Raw genomic sequence first — 27,423 nt, 5'->3', positions numbered from 1 at the left:
GAAAATATTGGCCCCTTAAAAAAAAAAAAAAAAAGAGAGAGAGACAGGGAAAATAAAAATACAGTACATGTTAACCATTTTTTTAAATAAATAAAAAATATTATGTACTATTAATGTTTTATTTCCAATAAAATTTGAATATAATATAATTAATAATAGCATAATAATAATCACAAAGTTTTGAACTAATAGTTGAACATATTAGTTCAACTATTAGTTGACTAATATATTCAACTAATTTGTTGGGGTTTTGAGTGGGCCCTTCAGAAGTCGGGGCCCAGGGCGCGCGCCCGGTGCGCCCGCCGTTAAATCCGCCTCTGACTTCGAATGTGTAGTTTGCAGAGCTGGGAAACCAGGCATCTAAGAGATTTGACTGAGGTGTTTAAGGCTCTGAGAGGCAAAAGTAAAATGAACGAGGGCGAAATTTTCACGGTTATAAATGACTGTAGAAAAAGGGGCCATAAACTTAAGTTATGGGATTTAGATAAGATATTTAGACTGTATTGTAGGAAGTTTTATTTTAGCGAGCAAGTTATAAATTACTGGAATAAGTTACCTACATGGATGGTAGAGGCTGACAGTTTGGGGAAATTCACAGATCAGCTGAGGGAGGAGGGAAATGCATAGGTTATCAAATCCCTTTTCTCTTATTACTATTTATTAATTTATTTTATTATTATTTTACTCTTTTTTTCTCATTTGGTTGGTGCAGCATAAGCCTTAGGCTTCCTTACATCATATGACCATTACTAATACTAAATCTGATTTTGTTTCTTTGCCAGGTGACATAAGAGTGAACCAACAACCGCTGCTCACGAGTACGCACACCGTATTTCATCGATTCCATAACTTTGTCGCTACTACCCTCCGTCGTATAAACCCAAATTGGAGCAATGAGACGACTTTTCAGGAAGCCAGGTAAAACGGGAAGCTCTAAATTATATACGGATATGGTTGATATTTACTTTTTGATGCTTACCCATGGATCTTTGCGACATCCATGGGTAAGGAGAGATGAGCTGGCCTAGCTCCACCCACTGGTTCGCAGCGATTGAACAAACTAATCCCAATTTAAAATCAGCCGCAAAGAGAAAAATCTTTCCTAATTTTAATCCAGCGCCAAAAAGGGAAAAGTCTTTCCAGATTTTAAATTAGCACTAAAGGGGGGATTGTTTCGGAGTTTTCCCCCTTTGGTGCTGGTTTAAAATCGTTAAACGAAGTTACGCACATGAATAGATCGTCCAATCACTGCGAACCAGTCGGTGGAGCTAGGACTCTTCAGTAGCAAAAGATACATGGGTAAACACCATAAAGTAAATTTCAACCATGGATATTTTCTATTAGTTGTTTTGTACAATTTGTAGACTAATCCTAAATTGGGAAGTGCATGGTCTGAAATGAAAATGTCGAGCAATAGAATTTTAAGGCCCTCTGTTCTAATCATATTCTTTTAAGTCCTTTCCCTCTTCCTCAACTCATTATATTTTGAACTATCCACAAATATATAGCAGATTGAGATCATATATTTATAAAATTAAAGCTTCTGTTAAACTCCTACATTTTGTGATGAGCATTATTCTGTAAACAGAATAACGCCCTGTTTTCTGAATAAAAAACCGAGTTTCCGGGAGAAAAAAACATGCTACCCTCGCCTGAGACCGACTAACTCAGCCACGTTGTGAAAAAGGTCCATAAAAATTCCTCACGTCATCGATGGGAAGACCGTTTGGAAAAGTCCGAACTCAGGACTTTTTCAATCGGTGTGGGAGTACGGCGATTCTACCAACTGTGTTACCAACGAGGGCAGCTATAAAGAAGTCTGGATTTTAGTTCAGAAGAAACCATTTTCCGATGCTGTGATGGTAAAGGAATTGTGATCACGGTTATGGAAACTCTGTTGGAGAATCATGGTTGGAATTTGAAGAACGATATCCTGCAAAAGGTGCAAAATTTGCAGATAAGTAGCAAGGAGGTTGTTCGCAGAATTCCGAAAACCATAGAACAGTAACTAATTGAGCAATTAAAAAAAAAGTGTTTTCCCTGGGGCTGGATGAGTCTTACACACATGGAGCAGTTAATCTTTTGGGTTAGGTCTGTCCTTCCCTATCATAAACCTGAGATGTGCATTTAGTTCAGATATTCAGCCAACGGCTGAATATCTGAACTAAATGCACATCTCAGGTGTTGCGAATTCCACTTCTCATTCGCCACACCTGTGGTTAAATTGAATAATAGGTTACCCACCTATTATTCAATTTTGGTGATAACAGTTGAAAACGCTGGTAGAATTAACACGACAAATGTAAGATAACGGGATGAAGGTTGCAAAGTCTATGATGAAAGCAGTAGCAATAAGCTGAACCAGTATGATGTTCTCAAAAGCCTTAAGAGACATCAGCCAAAGCGAGATTGGGAGAAAATCCTTGTTTTTGGTCTCGAATTACCCAGTATGGACTTCACGCAATAGCGTATCTAAAGCTTTTGTTAATGAGATGTGAATTATTTACTTTATACGCTATACTTAGTACATAATTAAAGGATAGTTATTTAATGTATAATAAAATCGTTTAAATTATTATCAATATCATAAAATTTTTTAAAATTGAATTTACATTTTAAGCTCATTAAAAATGAATTAATTTATTTAATTTTAAGTTGAAGATAAATTCAAGATAAACAATATTTTTCAGCAATATTGCCTAAATGTTTAGACATTTCGTAAAAATATGTATAAATATTTTGAAATTATTCAGGCTGACAGAACATCTACAAATATGAATCAAAAGTTTTATTAATCTACTGGCTTATTGAAAAACACAGGATAAGAAACGTCTAAGGTGACACCATCGGATAAAGGGTAGCTATCAGATAAAGTAGGCACAGCAAGACCAGTTCAATCAGAACTTATCGTCTGAAAGAGAAGTGTCAAGTTTTGCTGTGAAACTCCCTATTTCCTCCAAGTCATGGGGACAGATTATTGATACTTTATTTATTATTATTCTCCTTCTAGAAATATTTAGATAAAGAAGAAGAGTATCTAGAGAAACAGCAATGTTTGTATTATTGTTAATTAATGCCAATAAAATTTTATGAATATTTCCTCACTCATATCTGAATCAACATCGCTTACTAGCATGTGCATTTTAGATGTCTATAGAACTTCATTCTGCTCCATTTACTCTTGAAATTCCATCATCCCCCCTTTTTTTCCTTTATTTACAGACGAATCGTCGTGGCTTGCTTGCAGAAAATATTTTACGGTGAGTTTCTCCCCTTGCTCATCGGGAATTACTGGATGGACCGCCATAATTTGTGGCTACAGTGGAGCGGCTATACTGCTTATAATCCTAACGTCGATCCGACATTGCCCACTGAAGGCCCAACTGCTGCTTATCGACAACACTCTCTTACTAATGGAATTATATCTTTCGTTCCGCCCTTTCAGGGAAGCAGAGGAAATGAATTATCCAACAGCTTTTCCGAACCTTTTAATATCTCCAGAGGGGCACTAAACAGTTACTTGGGTGGCATGATGAGTGACCCTTCTCAGACATTTGACAGGTTTATAGTTGATGACCTTAAGAATGACCTGTATCGTGCAAGGGAGAATAACACTGGATTGGATTTGTGTGCTATTAATATTCAGAGAGGGAGAGATCATGGATTACAACCATATGTGGCTTATGTCTATTCGTGTAGTGGAAAAAGGATAACTTCTTTCGAGGACCTAGAGTGGCAAGGTTTAATGACGCGGGAGAAGAGGCAACTGCTGGAGTTAGTGTACAGGTAAGACTATATTTTATATGTAAGTCTGATTCTAGTTTCTTAAACTTTTGCATAATTAATTCATTATATAACTTGGATAATGCATATTATATACACAGTTGACAGAACTTGGTTAAGTGTAGTATCAACAACCAACAGAAAAAAGTTCGCATCACCATATGTTATAAATTTTTCGTCGAAAGTGTCTACCAGTATTGCATGTCACCACCTATTCTGGAACGGAGAACAGAAGCAGAGGACACTGCAACAATGGTAGAAAGTGATGTGGTATGATGGATCACGCTTCATAGCATAGGAGTCAGATGGACACACTTGGGTAAGGCGTATGCCCAAACTACGGGTTCTTCCAGATGTATTGTTCCAAGAGAGGAGGTCTGTTCAAGAGGTCTGAAAGGCCTCTTGAATAGAACTCCTCGCCTTGAACAAAAAACAGACTTCCACTTCATTAATTACTTTGAGTAGAAACTCACTTTTACTTCATTATTTCCACATCAATCTGAAATCCCGTAATGGTTTCTTCATTTTATTGAAGAGGAAGAAGTCAGAAAGTGAGAGGTCGGGTAATAAGGTTGGGGATGCAGATTTTCAAAGCTACACCCGATTGCAAAGTCCAGTGTCTTAGCAGCCTTGTGAACGGAAGAGCATTATTTCGCTAGGAAGAGGATGCCTTGGATAGCCTCCCTTAACTTTCCCAAGTTTCTGTAGTACTCCCCAGTATGTTGTTGTATTTTTGGAGGCAATCTCAAAGGATCATACCTTTAGAATTCCAAAACACAGTAATGACCTTCTTCTCAGACAATTAAATCTTGGAATTTTTTGTGATAGTGAAGATGAATATTTCCACTGTTTGCTCATCATTTTGTTTCTGTGTCATAGTGATATACCTAGCATTCATCCATCTTCACAGTTCTGTCAAAAATCACCAATATTTTCTCTAAAGCGCTCCAACAATTATGCGGAACACTTTCGGAACCCATCGGGCTGCCACCTTAGACAAATTCATTATGGCGCAAACAGACCCATAGCTAATGTTCACTTTATTTCCCATAAAATGTATAGCCACACGTCTGTCTTCAAGGACTAACTGTTCAAATTTAGCTATAACAGCAGCATCTGTAGCCGAGATGGGCCTTTCTTCTTTCTCTCTCTCTCTCTCTCTCTCTCTCGGGTCACCTTGCATACTGCTTCGTCCATACGTGGACTGTCTCTTCCAATTTTTCAGTTTCATGTAATGGGAAATCCTTTCCACATACAGCTTTCTTATATTCATGGATTTATTTTCCCTTTTTGATGTGAAAACATCTTTGACGGCACCTACTAAATTTCTGACTGAAATAAAACCAATACATCATCCTGCTAAACAATTACCAGATCGACATTGGTAAAAGAAAGGTCCTAACCAATTAATCATGTGACTGTTTCTATGTTGATAATATGCATTTATGTAATATTTTCAATATACTATGTCGCTGAACTGAGATTATTCCTTAAATGTCACTCTCCGTGTGTATTAGCCATGTGACATATTCACTCACGTAACATTTATGTATTCTTAATAATTCATTCAAGTAATATTCTAAAATACTATGTCTATTGAACTGAGACAATCTCTCAAATGTTACTCTCCTTGTATATTAGCAAGAAACCCCCTTGCTTCGTATGCCGTTTCCGGGATAAGGTGTACACCTCAATCTGATTGAAATAAAAAATTTGTTACGAAAATATGAAACGGAAATGACGCAAATTCGTCGCTTTCTAAATGACGCTAATGCAGTCACTAACGTTGATTAGGTAGAGTAATTAGCGGGCTCACTTTCGTCAAAGATAAGTTCACATAAAACATCTTATGCTTTATGTGAAATCAGTGCTCAGATTTATTCAAACTACCCACCTCTACAACGTCCAATGGATGCCTGTTCCAAAAATCAATTGCCGGTTGGCTGAATGCAAACTAACGCACATCTATCCCGCAACCATCCTTCCTCAGTTTGAGTCTGTACCCTCATATATGTAATGTGAGCAACAGTAAGGATGCCATCAGCATTGAGCTTATGCAATGCATTAAAAGTCTTAAACATTCCAATTAGATCTCCTCACGGGTACCTAGTCTTCAGAATCTGCAATTTGTAGAATTGAAGTCTTTCCTGATGAAGAGACCTTTTTGTTCCGGGAACTAATTTAGTGCTTCTCTCTGCACTCGTTTAAGAGATTCACATCCATCCTAAAATGAGACCCCTAGACTTATAAGCAACACTAAAGATGTGGTGCAACCATTGTCCCATACAATGCGATAATCACATCCTTATCCCTGCTGGCAAAATTCCAGTATATCGTTGACAAAATCCAATGAGCTGTCCTAGAAGGCCGTCTGCAATGCTTAGAGAACGTCACGTCTGACTGCATAATTACTCGTAAGTCGTTTTCAATCTCCATGAACTTTGAGTGTGGTATGACGCATTCAGTATGTTATTCTAATGAATTTGTCAATGTTAAATTTCAAATGCCATTTCTCAGTCTAACTGCCTAATTTTTCTAGATAGATTTGGTTTCAGCAGCATACGCTGATTACTGACATAACTACTTTGACAACTTTCGTATCATCTAAAACTTAGGCATATGATATGCCTTCATTAATATTAATATATATAGAAAACAATACTGGGTTCAGCACTGAACCTGTTGAACTCCACTAATAACAGTAGTCCAAGAAAAGGAATGTTCTATTGATAACCACTCTGTGTACTTCCACTAAACCATCCCTTTACCCATTACAGTAGCTTTTCCCTAATGTCACATTGCTCCAACTTGTACAGCAGTCTTCTATGTGCAATAATATCAAAGGCCTTCCTGAAATCCAAGTATATGATATCAAAATTATTTTTTGCATCCAGTTCCTTTGTTACTACATTCTCTAGAACAAAGGTCAAGCAGATCAGTAATTATTCATATCACCCTTTGATCGCGCCCCTTTTTTGTGAAATGGGGTTATATCCCACGTCTCGAGTCCAAGGAGATCTCTGGATATAAGGATACTCTCATAATTATGGCTAAAGGTTTCGTTACCTCTTTAGCTACCTCCCTTTATGTAAGTTCCTAGATCCCATCCGTCTCATGTGCCTTTTTTACATTTAACTTCAATAATTTCTCTTTCACTTTCCTCTCAGTTATCAAAAAATCATTTAGCTCCGTATTAGAATTTGATATCCTTCTGGATTCTAATTCCTAAAACCTCATGCGTGAATGCAGATGAAAAATATACATTCATTTTTTCAGAAAACTAGGCAGGATTATCAATAGTAGAGCAATATGATTTATCAATTTTCTTCTACTGTGAATATAAGTAAAGTATGTTTGCTTTTTCCTTTGCATTCTTTTCCAGACTTCTCATAATCTGATTTAGCTTGCTTAACCTACTTTGTGACTTGATTACAGACTAGTTTATATTTACCATAGGCCTCTTTCTCCTGATAATTTATATGCATCGAATGAATTGTTCTTCTCTGCCACAAGTCTCATCAGTTTATCTGACACCCGTTTAGGCCTAAACCTTAAACAATATGTTCCAGTCAGTATAAAAATCCTAGAGCTTCTTCACTACTTTGAATGCTTTCCATTTAGAATTTGTTGTTGATAACATAATTACTTGGTCCTACTGCATGGAATTAAAAACCTGTCTAAGATGGGTGTAGTCACATTTATGAATGCAAAAGCCCATTCCTTTGCCCTTGACAGTACTTACATCTTTAAGTAAATTCCACATTAACTCACTGTAATGAACGCCAGCCACCTAGTGTTCTTTTATTTGCAGATTCCTAATGCATGAAGAGTCGCTGCTGATAATGAGCTCAAGGGTATTGATTTCTGTTGTTGCCTCTCTAACATGCTGCTGTAGCCATCTAGTCATCCAATAAATCCATAAAACTCCTTCTACTGTGTGAGTGACCAACCACAAGTTTCAACCGCTGTGTGGAAAGTTAAAATCTCTCATTAGAAGAAATTCTATTCTAATTTACTGGCCCACTCCTTATCTGTATAGTTTGCCGCTACACTCATCAGTCATTTGGCCTATAACTTACTCCCTATTTCATTTTTGTTTTCACAGTGCTTGTGTCACACCAAACTGACTCTACATTGCACTGGCCACACGTGCCAACTGGATGCACTGCCTTAGAGTTTATATGCTTCTTAACTAAGAGCATAATTGCCCACCCTTCCCCTTTCTTATACGGTCTATGCAGTAGCACAGTACAGTGGCTATAATTACAATTCTCTCTTCACACCGAGTGGAAAAGGCCACGTCCGAATCCTGTCAATAGTGCGAGAACTTTTTTTTTTGAACGCGTTGCTGAGTCAGACGTAGATATAATGGCTTTTCTTCCGGAAATTCGGTTTTTCGTCCAGAAAAACAGGGAAATCGATTAGGGAACACATTGTACTTCCCGTATTCAAATTCTACATCCTTATGTCTGAGTGACACAATGCGTTATAAATTCGATCTTTCTTCATTTGCAAAGCAAATGAAGAAATTTTATAATGAATCGGATTTCACCAAGATACCGCCACTCGTTGTATTCATGGCGATATTTCAGTAACCGATGGATCTAGAAAAACAAATAAATATACATTAAGTTACGAGACAGTAGCATATTCAGCATTAGAGGGACATTTGAAACTCTCGTGGCTTGGGTATGAAAGGGTAGTGGTCCAGTGTTATAAATTCCTCTACTTAAAATATAACACTTCAAATAGTAAACCACCAAGTTCCATGCAGTTTCAGTATTTTTTTAAATTACAGTTCCTGAAGTCAACAAAGTTGTGTGAAAGAGGGATGATGGACAATTCCAAACTGGTTAAAGTTATCTGATCGGTTCCTACCCGTGCAAATGCTGCAAGACATACAGTCCTTGGACGGTGACCTCTACAAATTCGCAGTCGACAAGAAATATATAGGCAGAAAGTACACGGTCGACTTCCTTCCCAGGACCATGTCAGAGGACATTAGAACCTTTTCCCGAGGACCTATCCATCACTGCCATAGATCCATCACTCCAGTGTTCAAACTTTCTGGAGTCATGATGCTTTTTTTTTTTCATCTTTGTTTATTATTTTGTGTAATTTCTTTTATGTAAATTACTGGCTTGTAGCCGTGAAGGGAGTTGCATACAGCAATGTGCCTTCTGTATATAATAAAGAGTTCTTCTTCTTCAAAATCAGTCACCGTGCAGCCATCCAATATTTGGGAAAAAATTAACTAACGCCAAAGGCAGTTCATGAGATACGGTAATAACATCGGGGAAGGCGGCCGCTTTCTATTCAATGGTTAAGTGTAAAGCGTAATTTAAACGAGGAAAGGAGAGCCTGGAAAATGACCCACGGAACATTCATCACTCCAGAAGTCATTGACAGTGTGCATGATGGAGGAAACCCCCGGTGCCGTCAGACAATTAACACACTGTGCATGATCTGGTGAGGAGTGATCGAAGAGCGACAGTTCAGTACATTGCCTACGTCTTGGGCATTTCACCTGAACGGTGAACTACATAATAACATTGGTTCTCGGTATGAAAAAGGTATCAGCATGATGGGTTCCAAAGCTGTTGACAGCAGATCAAAAACGCACAAGATTCGTGAAGTGAACACTTTCCTTGTTTTCAAGCAGATCCAGCAAATTTCCTCGCAAGGTTTGTGACCATGGATGAGATGTGGGTCCATCTCTTTCAGACAAAGGAGTAGTCCAAATAGTTGAAGCACAGCTCTTCTCCCTACTAATGAAAGCCAAGTTGATTCCTTCTGCTGGCAAGGAGATGGCATTTGTTTTTTGGGATGCTGATGGAATATTGCGACTGGATTAAAGGCCAGGCAGTCACAGGAGCATATTACGCAGACCTTGTGAGGCGTTTGCGCGAAAAGATCAAACCCAAGGAAAATTCTAGCAAAGGATTCTTGTTCCACCAGGACAAAAAGTTTGCTCAGAAATCTGCCATTGCCTTGGTAGCACTGCAAGAGTACTGCTTTGAAATTTTGTACCATCTCCCATATTCACCAAATCTAGCACAATCGGACTTTTACCTATTTCCTAACTTGAATAAATACCTGGTTGTCGCCTATTTTCTCACAAGGGGGTGACGTCCTTGCTGTAGTGGATGCATTCCTTGAGGCCAAAGAGAAAATTCTTCACGGCTGAAATCAGCACATTGCGGCATCAATGGCAAAAGTGTATGACTCCAGTGGGAACTATGTTAAAAAGTAAATGTTGCCAGAATCCTCAAATAAACTACTCATACTCAGGCCACGAACTTTTTAAACGCCCCTTGTATATGCATAATATAAAATCTCAAACTCAAATATTTCTGGTCCAGGGTAAATATTTACTGGCTGTCACTTATACGTTTAGGCGCTTCGTTTTTGTACATTTCACTTCTACTTTCTAGGTCCGTGGAAGACGTAGACCTATGGATAGGAGGCATCTTTGAAAACGTTAATGGAGTATGCGGTGGCTCAGCAGGAATAGTTGGTCCAACATTGAGCTGCATTCTAGCATATCAGTTTGACAACCTGAAGCGTGGGGACCGCTTTTATTTTGAACACGCATACCAGACAGGATCATTCACTCCAGGTAAATTTGCTTCCTCATTAAATTGGATTGTATTATAAAGATACACAACCATACATACAACTAATGTATATAACCAGATTAATGTTAAGGAGTCGGAATAACAAAACCAAAAGTATCAAGAATTCTTGCAAGGAATAAAAGTGCTTCTCCAATGTTGGAGCATATTCAAAAGAACTGAGAATATTACATTAAATATTAATAAAACTATTTTTCAAATTTAACGTATTGTATTTTTATAGTTTTAAAAAGCACTTTACCTTTTGAATCACTAGCGTTTACTGAATCAACCAACATTTTGGACAGTGCTGAGATTTAAATGTTCTCCAAGCACAGTCGAAATGATTTCCTTATACGTTTAGTACGAATGTAGCTGTTTACAGAATGGCCATGGAATCTGCAAATATTGAATATTTTTAAGAATATGATAAGATAATGACAAATAAATTAAAATAAATGTAAATGTTACGATAGCTGCGTCAATCTTACCGGTTAGCACAGCGAATACGATCACTCGTCTTCACACCCTCCTCTGTGCCTATTTTTTGGAAGAGACACCATGGTTTTCGATAGATAAAACAATGCAACTCTCGTCCGAGACTGACCAACTTGTCCACGTTATGTATAAAAAAAAAATCTATAAGAACTCCTTGACGGAATTCCAACTCAGGCCTTTATTATACTGCGTAGGAAGAAGATGATATAATCACTGTTCTATTTACAAAGGGCGTTTGAAGATGTCAGAATCTGAATCGCTTCGGAGATTGGAGGAATTCTAAAAAGCTTCTTCAATCGGCACTAATTAGTCGATATTGAGTGAAGAAAACAAATGCAAAATCGGATGCCTGCACACGAATAATAAATTGGGCCATATCCTCAAAGGAGAGCGAGTATATGGCCCAATATACCGAAGCTACCGAAGAGAAAGAGACAGAGGAAATGAGAGTAAATAAGAGATAAAGAGAATGAGAACGAATAGCAGTGAGTGAGAGCGAATAAAAGAGAGAGCAAGAGAGACAGAATGAGAAAGATAATGAGAGCATCAGAATAAGAGTGTCAGAGGGAGAGTGAAAAGAAGTGAGAGAGCGAATAAGAGAAAGACAGAATGATGAGAGAGCGAATAAGAGAAAGACAGAATGATGAGAGAGCGAATAAGAGAAAGACAGAATGATGAGACAGCGAATAAGAGAAAGACAGAATGATGAGACAGCGAATAAATGACAAAGAATAAGAGAGAGAGACTGAATAAGAAAGAGAGAGAGACAGAACAAGAAAAAAAGACACAATAAGAAAGAGAAAAAAATTATTATTATTATTATTATATTAGGGTCACCTGTAAATTATTACATATACCCGTATATGTATTATGTCTGCAAATTGCGTGTGTTCTCTGGTTGATTTTCTGGATGAAAAATCCCCAGTTTCTGGAGGGGGGAAACCTTGCTAGCTACCTGAGACCGACTAACTCAGCGACGGAGTAAAAAAAAAAAAAAACCCATTAAAGTTACTCGAGTCATCGACGGGATTCGAACCTGGGCCTTTTCCACGCGGTGTGAGAAGGACAGTGACGATACCACTGTGCCACCCGCGCAGACAATAAGAAAGAGACAGAAATAGAATAAGAGAGATAAAAAAAAACAGGCGTAACATCGATAAATTTATGTGCTTGGTCGGCAGTGACGATGCAATATGTCTCTACCGTCATATGTCCTTGCACACGTGCCAGAAGACGTAGCATATCTCGGCCAAACATTTCCCGGACCGGAACACCGCCATCGTTAACCACACATGTCTGCATCATGCATGCGAGGGTCCATTTCCCCCTTGTCGCTGTTGTATAGCAATCACCAAACCTTCTTCCAGTCACCCGCTGTGTAATTGCGGTGGTTGTGATACCAGATGAGATGCAAATATGCGAGATGTACAGCCTGGAAGAGGCTCTCTGCTCCGATGGCGCATTCGGTGGAGAGTACATCGAATTGTCCTGCTGACAAGTGCTTTGGACTGATTCATATTATATCTGTGGTCGGCTGCTGTCGTGTTTATCCTTGGGATAGCTGCGGTGTAGTCATCTTTCACCACCACGTTCATTCACCATTGGTTTCGCGTCGCAGATTTTGTACAAGTTGCTTGTTTTGCCTCGTCTGCCATTCCTGATACACTCGCATAAAAGCAAGTTGGGAACAACCTAGTAGACGTACTGTCTCGGTGATGAACAAATCATCCACCTTGCACCAACAATCGTACTCGTTGAAAGTGTAGCATATCACTCACTCTTCTTGTGCTCTCACATGTAACACATGGTTTGCTGTACACATACCCACACATTCATAGCTGCTTGTGTTCACTCGTCTAAGCATTTATTCCCGTGGTGCACTCCACTTGTTCTTTTGGACACAAAAACAGGTATATGGGTCTATTTCAGTGTCCCTACAGTGTGCACAATATCTTAAAGTGGAATATTTCCTATTCAGCAAGTAAGCTAACTTTCATGCAAGGTGAATGGGCAATAACAGATATTGGTTAAGAAAATCCACACTTAAGTTTTACTTAAAAAAGGACAAGATATGGTTTCATATGTCCTCTGGAGATCATGAGGTTTAGGTCCGTTTTGTAATCTATTCAAACCATACGATGTGAGTAACTGCTTGCACTGATTTCTTTGTCCTAGCGAATGGATTTCAGAGATTATTATAAATCGTATTCAGATATTATTGACAATTTATTATAATTTTCTTCAGAATACTAGCACAGTTGGTAGGATTGCAGTCCCGGTGGGGGGAGCACCAGGTGGGAAAGATTCGATTTCAAGTCCCGTCGACGATGGGAGGAATTTTTTATGCAGCTTTTTCACAACATGGCCTGAATTCGTCGGTCTAGCATGGTTTTTTCTTCCGGAAACTAGGGTTTTCGTTCAGCAAACAGAAACTCGACCTCCGAACACAGACAATATATACGGAGAATTATGATCCTAATCTCTGATGCTCCTACAACAACAACAGAATACTAACCCTCAAACAATAATCTTGTTACATCTTATTTTTATCATTACATCTTATGATCACTTCTTATTTTTATTTTCAGATCAGCTGAGAGAAATTAAAGGAATCAGCATGTCAAAGATAATAGCTAGTGTGACGGAATTTTACTCACTCCCACAGAATGCGTTTCTTCGAACAGGTGTAAATGGGTAAGATACTTTTATAAGTGTTTTCATAGGTATGAAATTTCACATTTTAATAAATTCTTCAGCAGCCTCACTCTCCTCCTTTTTTTTTTGATAATGTTCTGCGGAAATGCTTAAAAACAGATTATACTGGAGGTAATGTCAAACCCCTGTCCTTCAGATCCGAAGACTGCGTAATACGACTTTTTTGCCTCCACAGGACCCGTTTCCATCGTTTCCATGGTCCAAGAAGGATGGACCAGGTAACTGAAAACGACGTATGGTTCATTGATGTGACGCGGAGGCTATAATAATAATAATTATTTTAACGGTCCCCGGGCATAATTTGGATTGTAAATGCAAGTTATGTCTGTTATTATTAATGACAATTTCAATTTCTCCCTTTTACAGGAACAGCTTCTCGGACTTCAGCAATGTACCACTGATGGACTTTTACAAGTGGAAAGGTAAGTACTTTCCAAAATATATAAATGATTCCTTGGTTTACAATATCACATCAATTAATAACTATATAATTGGTGTAATATTCACATTATCTGGTAAATTATCCGAACATCTTTTAATTACAAACAGAAATAATACATAAATAAACTGGAGAGCTTATCATTAGGAATAGATGCGGAAGATCAGAAGTCAGGACAATCCCTAATAGAGATATGTGATCTTGTTCAGAAATCTGAGTGTCATCGAAGATAAGTGCAAGAGCAGAATCTTTCTGGGAGATATAAGACAGGACTGCGTTTCAGAAGGATTGAAATCGACTAGGTTATCTTTGCTCCCACTGGAGAATTACCTGGAGATCAGCATTTAAGGAATTAGTACTGGATATTCGAGAAGTTGAAGCTGTTTTGTGGGGAGGGCACGGTTCTCAAACTGGACGATGGAATGTAGTGTGCTGTCATTGGCGAAACTATGGACAAGATTTCCAGGAGGTAGAAGAAGGTCATTAAGTACAAGAGGAAAAAGTTCAAGAAAGAAATGAATCTTGGGGAACACCGGCATTAGTGGAGAGTTAGAAGACAGCCAGCCAGCCAAATACCAACACCTGCAGTGAGCGGTCAGAGAGAAAACCAGATACTCAATTACAAACAGCAGTCAGCAATCCATAAAATGGAAGCTTATTTAGAAGACCTTTATGCCAAACACGATTTAAAGCTTTTGAACTGTCAAGAGAAAATGCTTGACCTATGCCTAATAGTATAATTACTGCCCGGAATACGAACTTCTATTAAAAGAATACTTAACTTACTGTCATAGAAATAACTTAACATTTATCAACTCATACTAAAATATGTTAAAATACTGTGCAGATGAGTATCTGTTTAGAAGAAAGATATTCGTAAATTATTCTCAAAAATATTCGTATTTTATTTAAAAAAATAGATATCACTACAGTTCTGTCATCAACTTGTTAATAATAAATGCAATATCATTAGGTTTTATGCACTTAAGAGTGCCTATCAATGTTTTATTTCATTTAATTTAGTTTTAAGTTAATTGTCATTGATATTTCACTAATTCTTAATTTCGTTTCTTCCTATTTTTTCTTTCAGCTTCCTAAAGACGTGCGCTGTTCCCAAAAATATAGCCCGAATTAACTGTGTTTACAATAATTTCATTAGGTGATACTTAAATGTGTTTATCGGATTCTTTGTTTGTAAGTATATGTAGACACAGGGTCGGATTAATGAATAGGCAGATTAGGCTACAACCAAATCGATAAAAATGGAAGAGTGGAGAGTGGAAGTTTTGCATTAGAAGTTGACAATAAACTCAGAAGCCGTTCAGGAGAAGGAAAAATAAAATAAAAATTTTAATGATTAATAAATATTACGTCAAAAGATTTGTTTTTTTTGTTGATACTGAATAAAATATAAAATTGTACAATTTGAACAAACCCATTGGAAAATATGAGAAGAACACTTTCGTAGGCTTCGCTAAGGGTGTCACGTAATTTTCAACCGGCCCTGTAGAATTATTAAAAACTTTTGGCAGCTGTCAAACATTTTTAATATTTTGTCGACTCCATGTAGATGTACATCATGTGTAAATTAAAACAAAAACAACTTTCTGATCTGATCTTATTTTTTGAACAATTCTCACATTTCATTCGTATTGAATATCCTGATAAATTCCGTTAATTTTGACATTTCAAGAATCCTAAAGGCTAAACACAATTCAAAAAGTGATAAAAATCTAACATAATAAGTAATTACTGAGTTCTTTTAGCAATAATTGCAATGGAAACTGAGGACTTGGAGAAGCAAATTTTGTGGCATCGTAAACAAACCATGGCTTGAAATCTGTTCTAGAACAACATTTTTCGGAGTTCACCCTGTACAGATAAACGAAAATTATCTGAAAATGAACGTAATTGAACAGATTGCGCTGGAGCAGGATGCATAATGTTTTGTCTCTTAACAGATCAACGGATTTTTTTAAATTTAGCTAGAGATTACTTTAAAAAAAAATTAAAGCCTGAAACATAGAGGTTCTTTAACAAAACATTTTAGTTTTGCATTTAATACGTTGCAATTATCGCTAACACGTGCACGTTCAGTGGTGGGTTAGGAAGGATTCATACGTATTATATGAGTACTTAATCAGAAAATATCTTGAACTTTTTTACGTGTAATTGAACCCAACTTGCCTAAGTTGACTATTGGAGAAACAGCGGAACACGTCAGAATCCATTATCAGGTATCTAAACATGCAAAATTGTTTGAACGTTCCCATATCTCTTTATTAGTCTATCACCCCATTTTTAAAATACATATAATTTAGAAATGGAATCAGCTACTCAACTTCACAGTAACATTGAACAGTGTTCGATTCACTGCCAATGGAACTGGACTCAGTCCTTAGTCTTCTAGAAGATCAACATATTTGCGAATATTCGGAGGAAGAGGCAATGTCTGGATGCCATCTGGAAGCCTCCAATTATCATACAAAACACGTCTGATGACGCATCTACACAGATGGGTTAGGTCGGATGGATTCAAGCATCGTTGTTTCAGCAATGGAGTCCATTTAAGAGTCCTATCAAGGACATTCATAGCAGAGAAATCCCAGCTGGGAGCTTTTCTCGCCCACCAAGAAAGAAACCGATCCCTAATAACACTTTGAAGAATTCCAAGAGTGAGTTGTGGTGTTACACGCAAAAGAAATTCCACGCAGGTGACTCTCTCCTGAAATTGATACCTTTCTTCGGTTTCGGGATTGTTACCTTCACTTAGTATTATTCTCTCTATGCACAGTACAATCTGGCAGCAAATAGAATAGTCTACACTAACCGAGTTAGTTGGAGCATCATTTGGAACTAATTTGTATCCAAGTCTAAGCAGTAGCAGTAAAATATTAGGCTTAGCCCTGGAAATACAGGTTGGGAAAAGGTTGGGCATACCGTAACAGATTACGTCAACAAATCGTTCACCAGAGCCAAATACCAACCTGTTTGCATTGGCAACGCGATGGAAATAAGACACGGGGGACTCCTTCACTGTTCGATTATCCGGTACATCTTGTCCAGGACAAGCCCACAATGGGTGGATTTGATAGGGATAGATTCGTTCTTGTTCAACAATACCCTGAAAACGGTCGCAGTGGTATAAACACACCAGAACATCTCCAACGAGGTTCATGTCGCTAATATTCTTCCAAAAACATACTTTAGCAGGGGCGTAAATCAAACTTTCAAATTCGGGGTCATCGAATTCTGTGCGTGTTTCGCTCTTCCACCTGTTGTACAAACCTACAATGGTTCGGATGTTTTGTTCATCAGCTTGTATTCGAGATTCTTCGTCCTCCTCCGCTCCGCCTCCCTCCTCCCCACTTGAAATTAAAAGTGCCTTAACAGCTGAATGAATTTCTTCTTGTAATTTTGTTGACGAAACACGACAGCTTGGTAGCCGATCCATCTGTGATTTGGTATTTGCAATTTGGTTTCCCCATTTTCGTGTACAATTCATTGTTGCTTAATTAGGGAGAATTATTTAACCATAAACTCAACAATATGATCAAGCTTACTGTTAAAAATTCGTCTTCAATTAAAATGCATTTTAGTTCTAACAAATAACTTACTGGATTTCTAAAAAAAAAAAAAATACAAATTACCGATTGCAAAAGATTTCTAAAAAAAATTAGAAATCTTTTGCAATTGGCGTCAGTAGATAATTAAACATATGCAATTGTAACTAACAACATGGTATGATCGAAGGTTCCTTGGAATTAGATGAACACTGTACGCTTCCTGGACTTCTTGGTCGATCCAATCATGGGGAAAACAAGTGATCGTTTCGATTTTCAGAGAGATGATATCGTTGGAGCACGTTTAGCAGGAACCACGATTGAGAAATCAAAAGAAATCGCTGGTGTTGAAAGTAACCATCCAAAAACTATATAGAATGAATGGAACACTAAAGGAGAATCCAGCTCTAAAAGGAAGAAATGCGGCAGAAAGTCGGTACTCCAAGGAGGAGACCATAGGTATTTAAACCGAACTGTGACGTCAGAACAGAAGAGTGCAGCAAATAACTGAAAAATTCAATTTAAGAAAACAACGACCCAGTTCGAACCGAACTACGTGGCGGGATTTGAAGAATCTGCGATTTCGTTGTCTTTCAGCTATACGAAAGCCACTCCTTTCTGTAAAAAAATCGAAATATTTGGCTAGAGTGGCGTGGACAATGCGAAAACTACACTGTGAACAGCGGCAGAAAAAGAATCACAGTTTACACTTTTTTTGGACCAGTGGTAAGGTGAAAGTGTTGGATGAACATCATGAAGCCATATATCCAGACTGTCTCGTGTTCACCACTCAAGTGGCTGGAGGTGGTATCGTGGTAATGGGTATATTCTGTTGGTATGGAACTGAGACCGTTTATATGTTAGAAGGTCGTGTTATCACCAATGAATATCTTTCAATTGAGCACCGACTTTACCTTTTGTTTCATTTTTACCCGGATTCTGAAGGATTCTTTCAAGACGAAAACGCAAGTGTCCACTGTGCAAAAAGTGTACCTGAATGGCTCGAGGAACATTCCGAGATTTCAACATCTACCTTGGCCATCTAATTCTCCAGATCTAAATATAATTGAGAATGCCTGGGACATGTTGGAAAGGACAGTTCGGTGGCAATACTGACCACAATACGGCAGTTCACAAATATCCTGACGGAAGGATTGTCAAATCTCGAGCTAGAATCCCTTCCTGTTGACACGTAATGCAATTCAAGTAATTAATGTAATTCAAGTAACACGTAATACCTACAAGAATAACAGACAATCCTAATCACACAGCCAACACGCTTGATCTTTTTTTCACAAACAACCCTTCTAAGTACACGGTCGAAGTGAGAGGTCCTTTAGGCACTTCAGATCACAACTTGGTGATTATCTCTTCTCCAATGGTGTTGATAAAGGCTCATAAAGACTCATGAGCCTTTATCTCATGGTTATTCCCAACCTCGTGTTGTTTGGCATTACAAGAATGCAAAATGGGATGACCTGCGAGATTTCTTTTCTTCTTTTCCTTGGTCGGATTACTGTTTCAAAACTTCTGATGTCAACGTTTGCTCAGATCGTGTCAGTGAAATTATTCATGGCCAATGTTAAACTAATAATTAAGAATCCAAACAAACCACCAGAACAGCCATCTTCCTACAGACCGATCACACTACTCACAGTACTAAGTAAACTTTTTGAAAGGCTACTGTTATCCAGAATAAATCACCACTACCAACAGGCAAACCTATCTTCACCAAACCAGTACGGATTCAAACCAGGTCGATCCACAGTAGATGCACTCCAAAGCCTAATTGCCCAAGCACAAGAATCTGAGAAAAAATACGTGCTAGCTATCTCAATTGATTTTGCCGGGGCGTTCGACACCCTATGGTGGCCGAGCGTCCTGGGTCGGCTCCGGGAGGCAGGGGTTCCTGGCAACCTCTTCAATGTGCTTAAAAGCTATCTCACCGACAGAGCAATCAAGATAAAAGCTCCCTACAAAGAAATAGAAAGAAAAATATATAGAGGGTGCCCACAGGGGTCAGTACTTGGACCAACAATGTGGAACATCCTGATGGACCAGTTTCTAAACAAGGATCTGGAAGGGGTCCGCTCACAAGCCTTCGCGGACGACCTCATCTTAACAATAGAAGCTAATTCCAGGGCACAACTGGAAATACTAGCAAACCGCGCTGTGCAAATTCTCCAAGACTGGGCCACACACCATTTACTACAAATCTCACCGATGAAGACCAACTCCATACTCTTAAAGGGAACACTGAACATCCACAGACCACCCCAAATTAAAATTGGAACTAGAACAATAAGGCTCAGCACAGAGCTCAAATACTTGGGCGTCATCTTGGATACCCGCTTATCCTTCAAACCGTAGTTTAGGTGCGTAGTTTACTGCCTTAATAAACAGAATTGCCCGAAGAGACTGGGGATTGAAACAGAGAACGATGATGTTTTATTATAAAGCAGCCTTCTTACCAATCGCAACATACGCAGCTGGTGCCTGGTACAAAAAGGCCACCACAGCTGCAAACCTAAGAATACTTGATTCCATACATAGAATCATGCTACTCACTGCTACTCGCGCCTGCAGCACAGTGAGCACACACGCTCTGCAAGTCATCGCAGGAACCCTCCCCTTAGACCTAGAGGTGGTGAGAAGAGGCATCCTCCATGAGCTCGCTAAAGGCAATGCTTGTACACACCTTGACTTCAACGGAGATCCAGGAAATAACCGCATTGCGGAAAAAAGAAGACTCCAGACCCACTTGCTGCAGGCGTGGCAGGCACGATGGGATGTCTCCATTAAAGGTCGGATAACAAATAAATTCTTTCCAAATATACATAGATTCCAACCTAAATTACCAACCTGGTATGCACCTGGTCTGTTTGTGACGTACCTACTCACAGGACATGGTGCCTTAAACGCCAAACTAACAACTCTGGGAATAATTGAAAATCCAAACTGCACTTGTGGCATTCCAGAAACTTGGTCGCATCTAATGTATGACTGCCACCAATACGACGACATCCGCTGCCAGCTGGTGACAAGACTACAACATTCACCCAAGGATCAGGAGCAATTCATTCTGGACGATAAAGGATCATACATGGCATTCACCGAATTTGCACAGAAACTGTTTAACAGACGCCGAGCCACACTAGCCCAACAAGCAAATAACAACACAACTGGAAACTAAATGGGACAAGCCATTCCCACAACAAATTCAATACCTCCAATGAGAATAAAAGGACATGGCCTACAACTCTGCGACTGACTGAACCCTGAATCTGCAAAAGTCCACATGGACCTGAACCATGCAGCTTCACTGCCATCAAGACTCGTTGGGGACCAGAATCGAGCACCTGACTCGATTCCTTTCCAAACCTACCACGGCGGGGCGGAGACTCCTTGTGTCCCCTCGCCGAACCCCCCCCCCCTTTCCTCTCTGGTGAGGCATGCCTCACTGACCAACTGGGGGCATCTTCTCTATCGCTCCCATATTTCTATCTTTACCCCCCAGTCTTCTGTCTCCCCTCCTACTCTATCTATATACAATGCGAACGCCCCACACACTAAATTTAGCAACACTCAAAATAATCTTCGCCCAGTCTCGGCTTATCCATATGTGTAATATCAAACCCCCCAGCGGTGTGTATAGGCATACAACATATGGTGTATGCAGACAAGTGAAATGAGTATATACATGTGCATATAAATACATATTATGATTTTTTTTTTTTTTTTTTTTTTAAGGTCCTAGCCGCCGAAATCTCAGGAAACTAAGCGGCAGGACCTGCCAGAGTAACTAAGTCTACTGGGTTCCTGGTCTGCCTCCACGGGGCGAAGGTGGGGCAACGTTGGGCTCCAACAGGGGCCCAGCGGCTAAATGACCAGATGAACAACGGTACACGACATTACACATGTACAATACCCACACACTTTTAAATCTCTGGCATTCCCAGCAAGCTGGTACACCCACAATGAAAGCAACGCGGAGATGGGGGAAACCCCTGGTGCCGCATGACATCAATATACCTTACACCTTACACCTTATTCAGATATTGTTCCGGGTTGGCCCATGTTGTATTGGGTAGTCAACTCTTCAACAGTGCTGCGCCTGTTCGCCTGTACGAGTCGTCGGACCCGGCCCTCACCTCTAACATCAACCTTTCGCTGATCTTTGCAAATTTACCGTCGGTTCGTTGTTTGACCATTTTGATGCCAGTCCTGGTACACTTTAACTACGGCGGCTCTCGAACACCCCACCAGTTCAGCCGTTTGGGAAATTGAGGCGCCAGTTCATCAAGCACTCACAATCTGTCCTTTATGAAAGTCCGATAAATCCTTCCTTTTACCCATCACGCTCGGAATTTTACTACCTACTGAACCACTGACACTTTATTTATGCTACGTAGGTCGACTAACTCTGCACTATAGTACCTCACGTGGTCAGCGGGTCGCATTGAGTTTTCATTGGGGGTGGTCATAATTCAGTGATCACTCAGTGCATATGTATAAAGAAAAGGAAATAATAATAATTAAAATGAGATGATAATAAAAGACTAAACCTAACTTGAGGAAATAGATTGAGCCCTGTCATTCAATTCGGCCCCGGGGAAAGAACCTGCAAGGCTCATGAGGAGAATTTTTCTTAGCAGGGTCTGTACCTGTTAACAGGAGAGACTACTTCTACAAGGACGGGATACACTTAAATAGAAAGGGCACAAGAATATTTTCTGTTGCTATTGAGGCAGTGTTCAGTGGGTCAGATAACTGCTAGCTTCGTGGGGGGACAGACTAATAGATTAAGAAAAGCCACAGACACAAGTGAAAGTGATACTTTTACTCCTTCTACTGGAACATGCAGCAGCCTTCAATGCAAGGTATCGGGGATTTCAATGCCTGCTGTGGGTCATTACGGAACGAGGAAATACATTACATGAGCTCTGTTAGGATAACTAAGAACAAGAATATGTGCATGCACTTTCATGTACACCAATGCTGAGCCTAGTAAATAAATGTGATAAATTTGAAGTGCTGGTCAAGAAATCAAAGGCAGATATTGTTGGGATATCAGAGACGAGGTGTCACACAGATACAAGGGATGAAGAATTTGAATATGGGGAGCACAATAGGTCCAAAAAGGACAGACAGGATAGGAAGGGAGAAGGTTATGCTCTTAGTTAAGAAGCACATAAAATCGAAGGCAGGGCATCCAGTCGACATGGGTGGCCAGTGCAATGATGAGTCAATTTGGTGTGACATGTGTACTGGGAAAGCAAAAATGAGAGTAGAGTGTGTTATAGGGCTATGAATCGGATTAGTACAACGAACAGTTGTATAGAGAAACAGAATGGGCCAGTAAATCAGAATATCTTATAATGGGGGATTTTAACTTTCCAGATATTGACTGGAACGTGTAGATTGGTCACTCACATACTGGAATGGAATTTAGGTGTGGAATTTATTTAAAGATATAACTTGCACCAAGGGTAAAAGGAAAGGTTTTGCTTTGGTATAAGAGACTACAGTGGTCACACATTTTTCAAATTCTGTACAGTGGGAACAACTAATGATGTTACCGAAAACAATTTCTAAATGGGAAGCATTCAAAGAAATAATCATTGGAGCTACTGGACTTTTCATACCAACTAACAAATACTATTCAAAGCTTAGACCTAAATTGACGTGGGATGAACTATTGAGACGCATGGAAGAGAAGACAAATGCATGGGATGCATATAAATTATCAGGTGCAATAGAAGCACATGCTAGATATAAACTAGTCTGCAATCAAGTCACAAAGAAGGTTTGGCAAGCCAAGTCAGATTACGAGACATCACTGGCAAAAAAAGGGATTGAATCACATTGGTCCAATGGTTTAATTATTGATGAACCTGATAAGGTTGCTGACTGGCTATATAGGTATTTTGTATCTACATTCACACATGAGAAATTTTTAGGGAAGGGGATGCCAGAAGTTTATCAAACTATAAAAGAGCACTAAAGGATTTTGTAGTAACTGAAATGAAAGTGGAAGAGAAATTGCTGAAGTTAAACAGAAGAAAGGCACCTAGGGTAGATGGGATCTATCCAATCATATTAAGGGAGGCGGCAAAGGTGGTAAGCAAACCCTTAGCCATAATTATGAATCTTTGGATTCAGGGAAGGACCATATGGACTAAAGATGTGCGAATGTATCCCCAATCCCCTTGGTGAATTGGGGATACATTCACGTATCGCCAATTACACACCTGCTGGCTTAGCTTTTGTTCCAGGGAAAATAATGGAGTCGCTGGTTAAAGAAGTAATGCAGGATTATCTAGATAGGAATGCAGTTTTACTTCAGATATCGCATGTGTTTGTTAAGGGGAGATCATATCCGACCAATTTGATTGGATACTACGATGAAGTAACAAAGGCAGTGGACGCATAAAATAATTTTGATACCATACACTTAAATTTCAGGAACATTTTCTATACCGGTGCACTTAATTACAGCTGAGAAAATAGTAGTGTAGCATTAAGGGAAGTGTTGCTGATATGGATGAAAGATTGGTTGAGTGAAAGAAGACAGAGGTTGGTTATTAATGGACAGTGCTCTCTTTGTGGAGTAATGTTTTTTATTGAAGTCACACAGGGTTCGGTGCTGGACCCATTGTTGTTTTCTCTATTTATTAATGATATTGATGAGGATATATAAAACATTGTAGATGATTCTAAGGTTGGCAGGCTAGTTAAAGCACAGTAATGGTGGTATGCTTTTGCAACAAGATCTACAAAAATAAAGCAGATGGGCTGAGAAATGACAACCGAAATTCAACATTTACAAATGCAAGGGACTACATTTCGGTTACAGTATTACCAGAATAACGCATCAACTATTGAAACTACATTCAGGTATTTAATTTTCCATTAACTCAGAGTAATGGAAAATTAAAAGGATCTGGGGTAATTGTGCAGTCTGATATGAAGTTCTCTGACAGTGCAAACAGGTTGCCATTAAAGTAAATGTGGTTTTGTCAATGATATACAGCAATTTTGCTAACAGGGATAAGGGGGCGATTATTTTATTGCATAAGGCAATGGTCAGGCTACACCTTGAGTACTGATTATAGGTCTGAAGGCCTCATTTTTAGAAAGAATGCAGACTGATGGAATGGGTACAGAGAAGGGCAACGAAATTGGTAAGAGGAACAAAGGTGTGCTCTTACCAAGAAAGGCTTTAATGCTGAAAATTGCAGCGTCTGGAGACTAGGCACTTGCGATGTGATCTGTGGAGGTGTTTATGGCTTTGAACGGCTCGAGCAAACTAAATGCTGATGGGATTCTTCCTCTTGCAAGCTTCCATCCGTTGTTGTGGTAGAGGATAGTTTGAACAAATTCAAGGAAGAACTGAAACTATTAGAGGGGATGGAGAGGTGAAATGTTTTTTTTTTTCTTTTTGCTGATACTGTATAAACTTGCTTTCTTACATCATTTTTCACTATTAATACTAATACTAACTATATCAAATCTGGAGGGAGTCCAGACGTCAATTCAGCAATCCACGCCGTCTATTTAATACCTGTGTAATAAATTCCTGCAGAGCTGAGAAGGTATTTTGATTTGCGATAAGGTATCTTTCATTTCCAGGAGAGGAAAAAAATTGGGGAAACATATGGAGTAGGGAAGTAAGGCATAACATCTCAGCCACCTGGATAGAACTAGAAGGGGAAAAAACCAAGGACGTACAAGAAATTATAGGGTGAGAGATTCGGAAAGAAGAAGTAAAACAGACGGACAAGAACTCTCACAACTGGCGAACTCCAGGAATAGATAACGTCCACAACTACTGGTACAAGAAGCTGACTTGCACACACAAGCACCTGGCAGAGCGGTTCACCCAAATGATAAGGCACCCAGAGACAAGCCCGAAGTTTCTCACTCAAGGAATCACATATCTGAAGCCTAAAGACGAAGATATAAGAAACCCAGCGAAATATAGGCCAATCACCTGCCTCCAATAATGTATAAGATCCTGACCAGCTGTATAATCAGGACGATATCAGACCACTTGGAAAGCCAGAACATAATGTCCGAACAGCAGAAAGGATGCAAGCAGCTGAGCAAAGGATGCAAGGAGAAATTAACCATAGATACCGCCGTTATGGAGCAAGCCTACAAGAAGTGACGCAACATGTACACAGTCTACATCGATTACCGCAAGGCCTTCTACTCCGTACCTCATAGCTGGGTAATAGAGGCTGTGAACATCTACAAAGTCAATCCGATAGCGACAAACGTCCTAGGAGAAACGATGGTGAAATAGAGTACCACCATTAAGGTCGAAAACATCACAACCAGGCCAATCCCCATCAGGAGAGGAAACTTTCAGGGAAATGCCCTGAGCCCATTGTGGTTCTGTCTAGCAGTTAACCCGCTATGCACCATGTTCAACAGTGGCAAGTACGAATATAACCTCAAAGTAGGAAGGAAGAATCTGTACACCCTCACCCACTTGATGTGCATGGATGACATCAAGCTCTACGCTGGAACCGAGAAGCACCTCCAGCAACTACCAGGGGCAAAAGTTGATGACGTTGTAGAACGGATAACATCTTTTAAGGGCACAAAAGGTGATATAGTTGTACACGTGGGCACTAATGATATCAAGAGTAGGAGACCGGCAGAATTACTTAACAAGTACAGGTTATTGTTGAAAAAAAAGCCGTGAATTAGGGTTGAATTTGAAAGTGGCTGCAATTCTGCCCAGACACGATAGGAGGGAGCATATGATGAGAGGCTTGTAGATCAATTCGGCCATGGAAAGACTGTGCAAGGCTCAAGGGGTAGAATTTTTTTCAGCCTGGTCTGTACTTGTTAACAGAAGGGACTGCTTCTACAGGGATTGGATACACTTAAAGTGTGCAAGAATATTTGCTGATGCTATCGAGGCAGTGTTAGGTGGGTCGGAAAACTGCTAGCTTGGGAGGATACAAGGTCTAATAGATTAACAGTAGCCACTGGTAGAGGTGAAAGTGATTCTTGCAATGCTTCTATTGGAATGAGCAGAAGCCTGGAAAACAAGATGCAGAATATTTCAGAGACTGCTGGGAGTCATTGCGGTACAAGTAAACGCATGGGTTGTGTTAGGGTAGCTAAGAGTAGAAACAGGTGCATGTATATTTGCGTGTAAACCAATTCTAGGAGTTTGGTAAATAAATTTGAAGTATTTCTCAAAACGTCAATGGCGGATATTTTTGGGATATCAGAGACGTGGTGTCACACAGATATAAGGAATGCAGAACTGGAATTTGGGGAGTACAACGTCTACAGAAAGGATAGACAGGATAGGAAGGGAGGAGGGGTTATGCTATTAAGGCCTGACGTAGCCCAGTGGTCAGGAGCGAGAGTGCATAGCACGCGTTCCTTGAGTGGACCGGGGTTCAATCCCGTGACTACTAAATACGATAAATATTTGTATTGACGATTTATTGTAAACTCTACTGACTTGGTTGTCGTGCCGGAGTATAAACAGAATATTTATTTATTTATTTATTAGTTAAGAAACATAAAATCCAAGGAAGTGAAGCCAGTGGACATCGCTGGACAGTGCAGTGTCGAGTCAGTTTGGTGTGACATATGCATTGGGCCATCAAAATTGAGAGTAGGAGTGTGCTATAGGCCTAATGACTCTGATGAGTATAATAAGAAACTGCACGGGGAAATAGAGTGGGCCAGTAAATCAGAGAGTCTTATAATGGGGGATTTTAATTTCCCAGATATTGATTGGAATTTGTGGGTTGGTCACTCACACGCTAGCAAGGCTTTT

The 27,423-nt window shown here is 39.4% G+C and overlaps 1 protein-coding gene across 3 annotated transcripts in view; it reads left to right on the top strand.

Annotated features, from left to right (window-relative positions):
* The window catches only part of LOC150090320 (chorion peroxidase-like), a 73,550-nt gene extending 58,302 nt beyond the window's left edge, over nucleotides 1-15,248 (top strand). For all 3 annotated transcript variants that reach the window (XM_090369077.1, XM_090369076.1, XM_090369078.1), the window contains exons 9-14: nucleotides 783-918; nucleotides 3,223-3,786; nucleotides 10,218-10,402; nucleotides 13,484-13,589; nucleotides 13,977-14,032; nucleotides 15,140-15,248. In XM_090369077.1, coding sequence (XP_090225203.1) covers nucleotides 783-918; nucleotides 3,223-3,786; nucleotides 10,218-10,402; nucleotides 13,484-13,589; nucleotides 13,977-14,032; nucleotides 15,140-15,147 — 1,055 coding nt within the window. In that variant the 3' untranslated portion in view covers nucleotides 15,148-15,248. The remainder of the gene's footprint in view (nucleotides 1-782; nucleotides 919-3,222; nucleotides 3,787-10,217; nucleotides 10,403-13,483; nucleotides 13,590-13,976; nucleotides 14,033-15,139) is intronic.
* The last annotated feature ends 12,175 nt before the right edge of the window (nucleotides 15,249-27,423 follow it).

Source organism: Mastigoproctus giganteus, chromosome 2, assembly GCF_048544385.1.
Source record: "Mastigoproctus giganteus isolate SK-2022 chromosome 2, ASM4854438v1, whole genome shotgun sequence".
Classification (NCBI taxonomy): domain Eukaryota; kingdom Metazoa; phylum Arthropoda; class Arachnida; order Uropygi; family Thelyphonidae; genus Mastigoproctus; species Mastigoproctus giganteus.
Note: the sequence above shows the minus strand (reverse complement) of the source record. Positions and strands in the feature narration are given on the sequence as shown.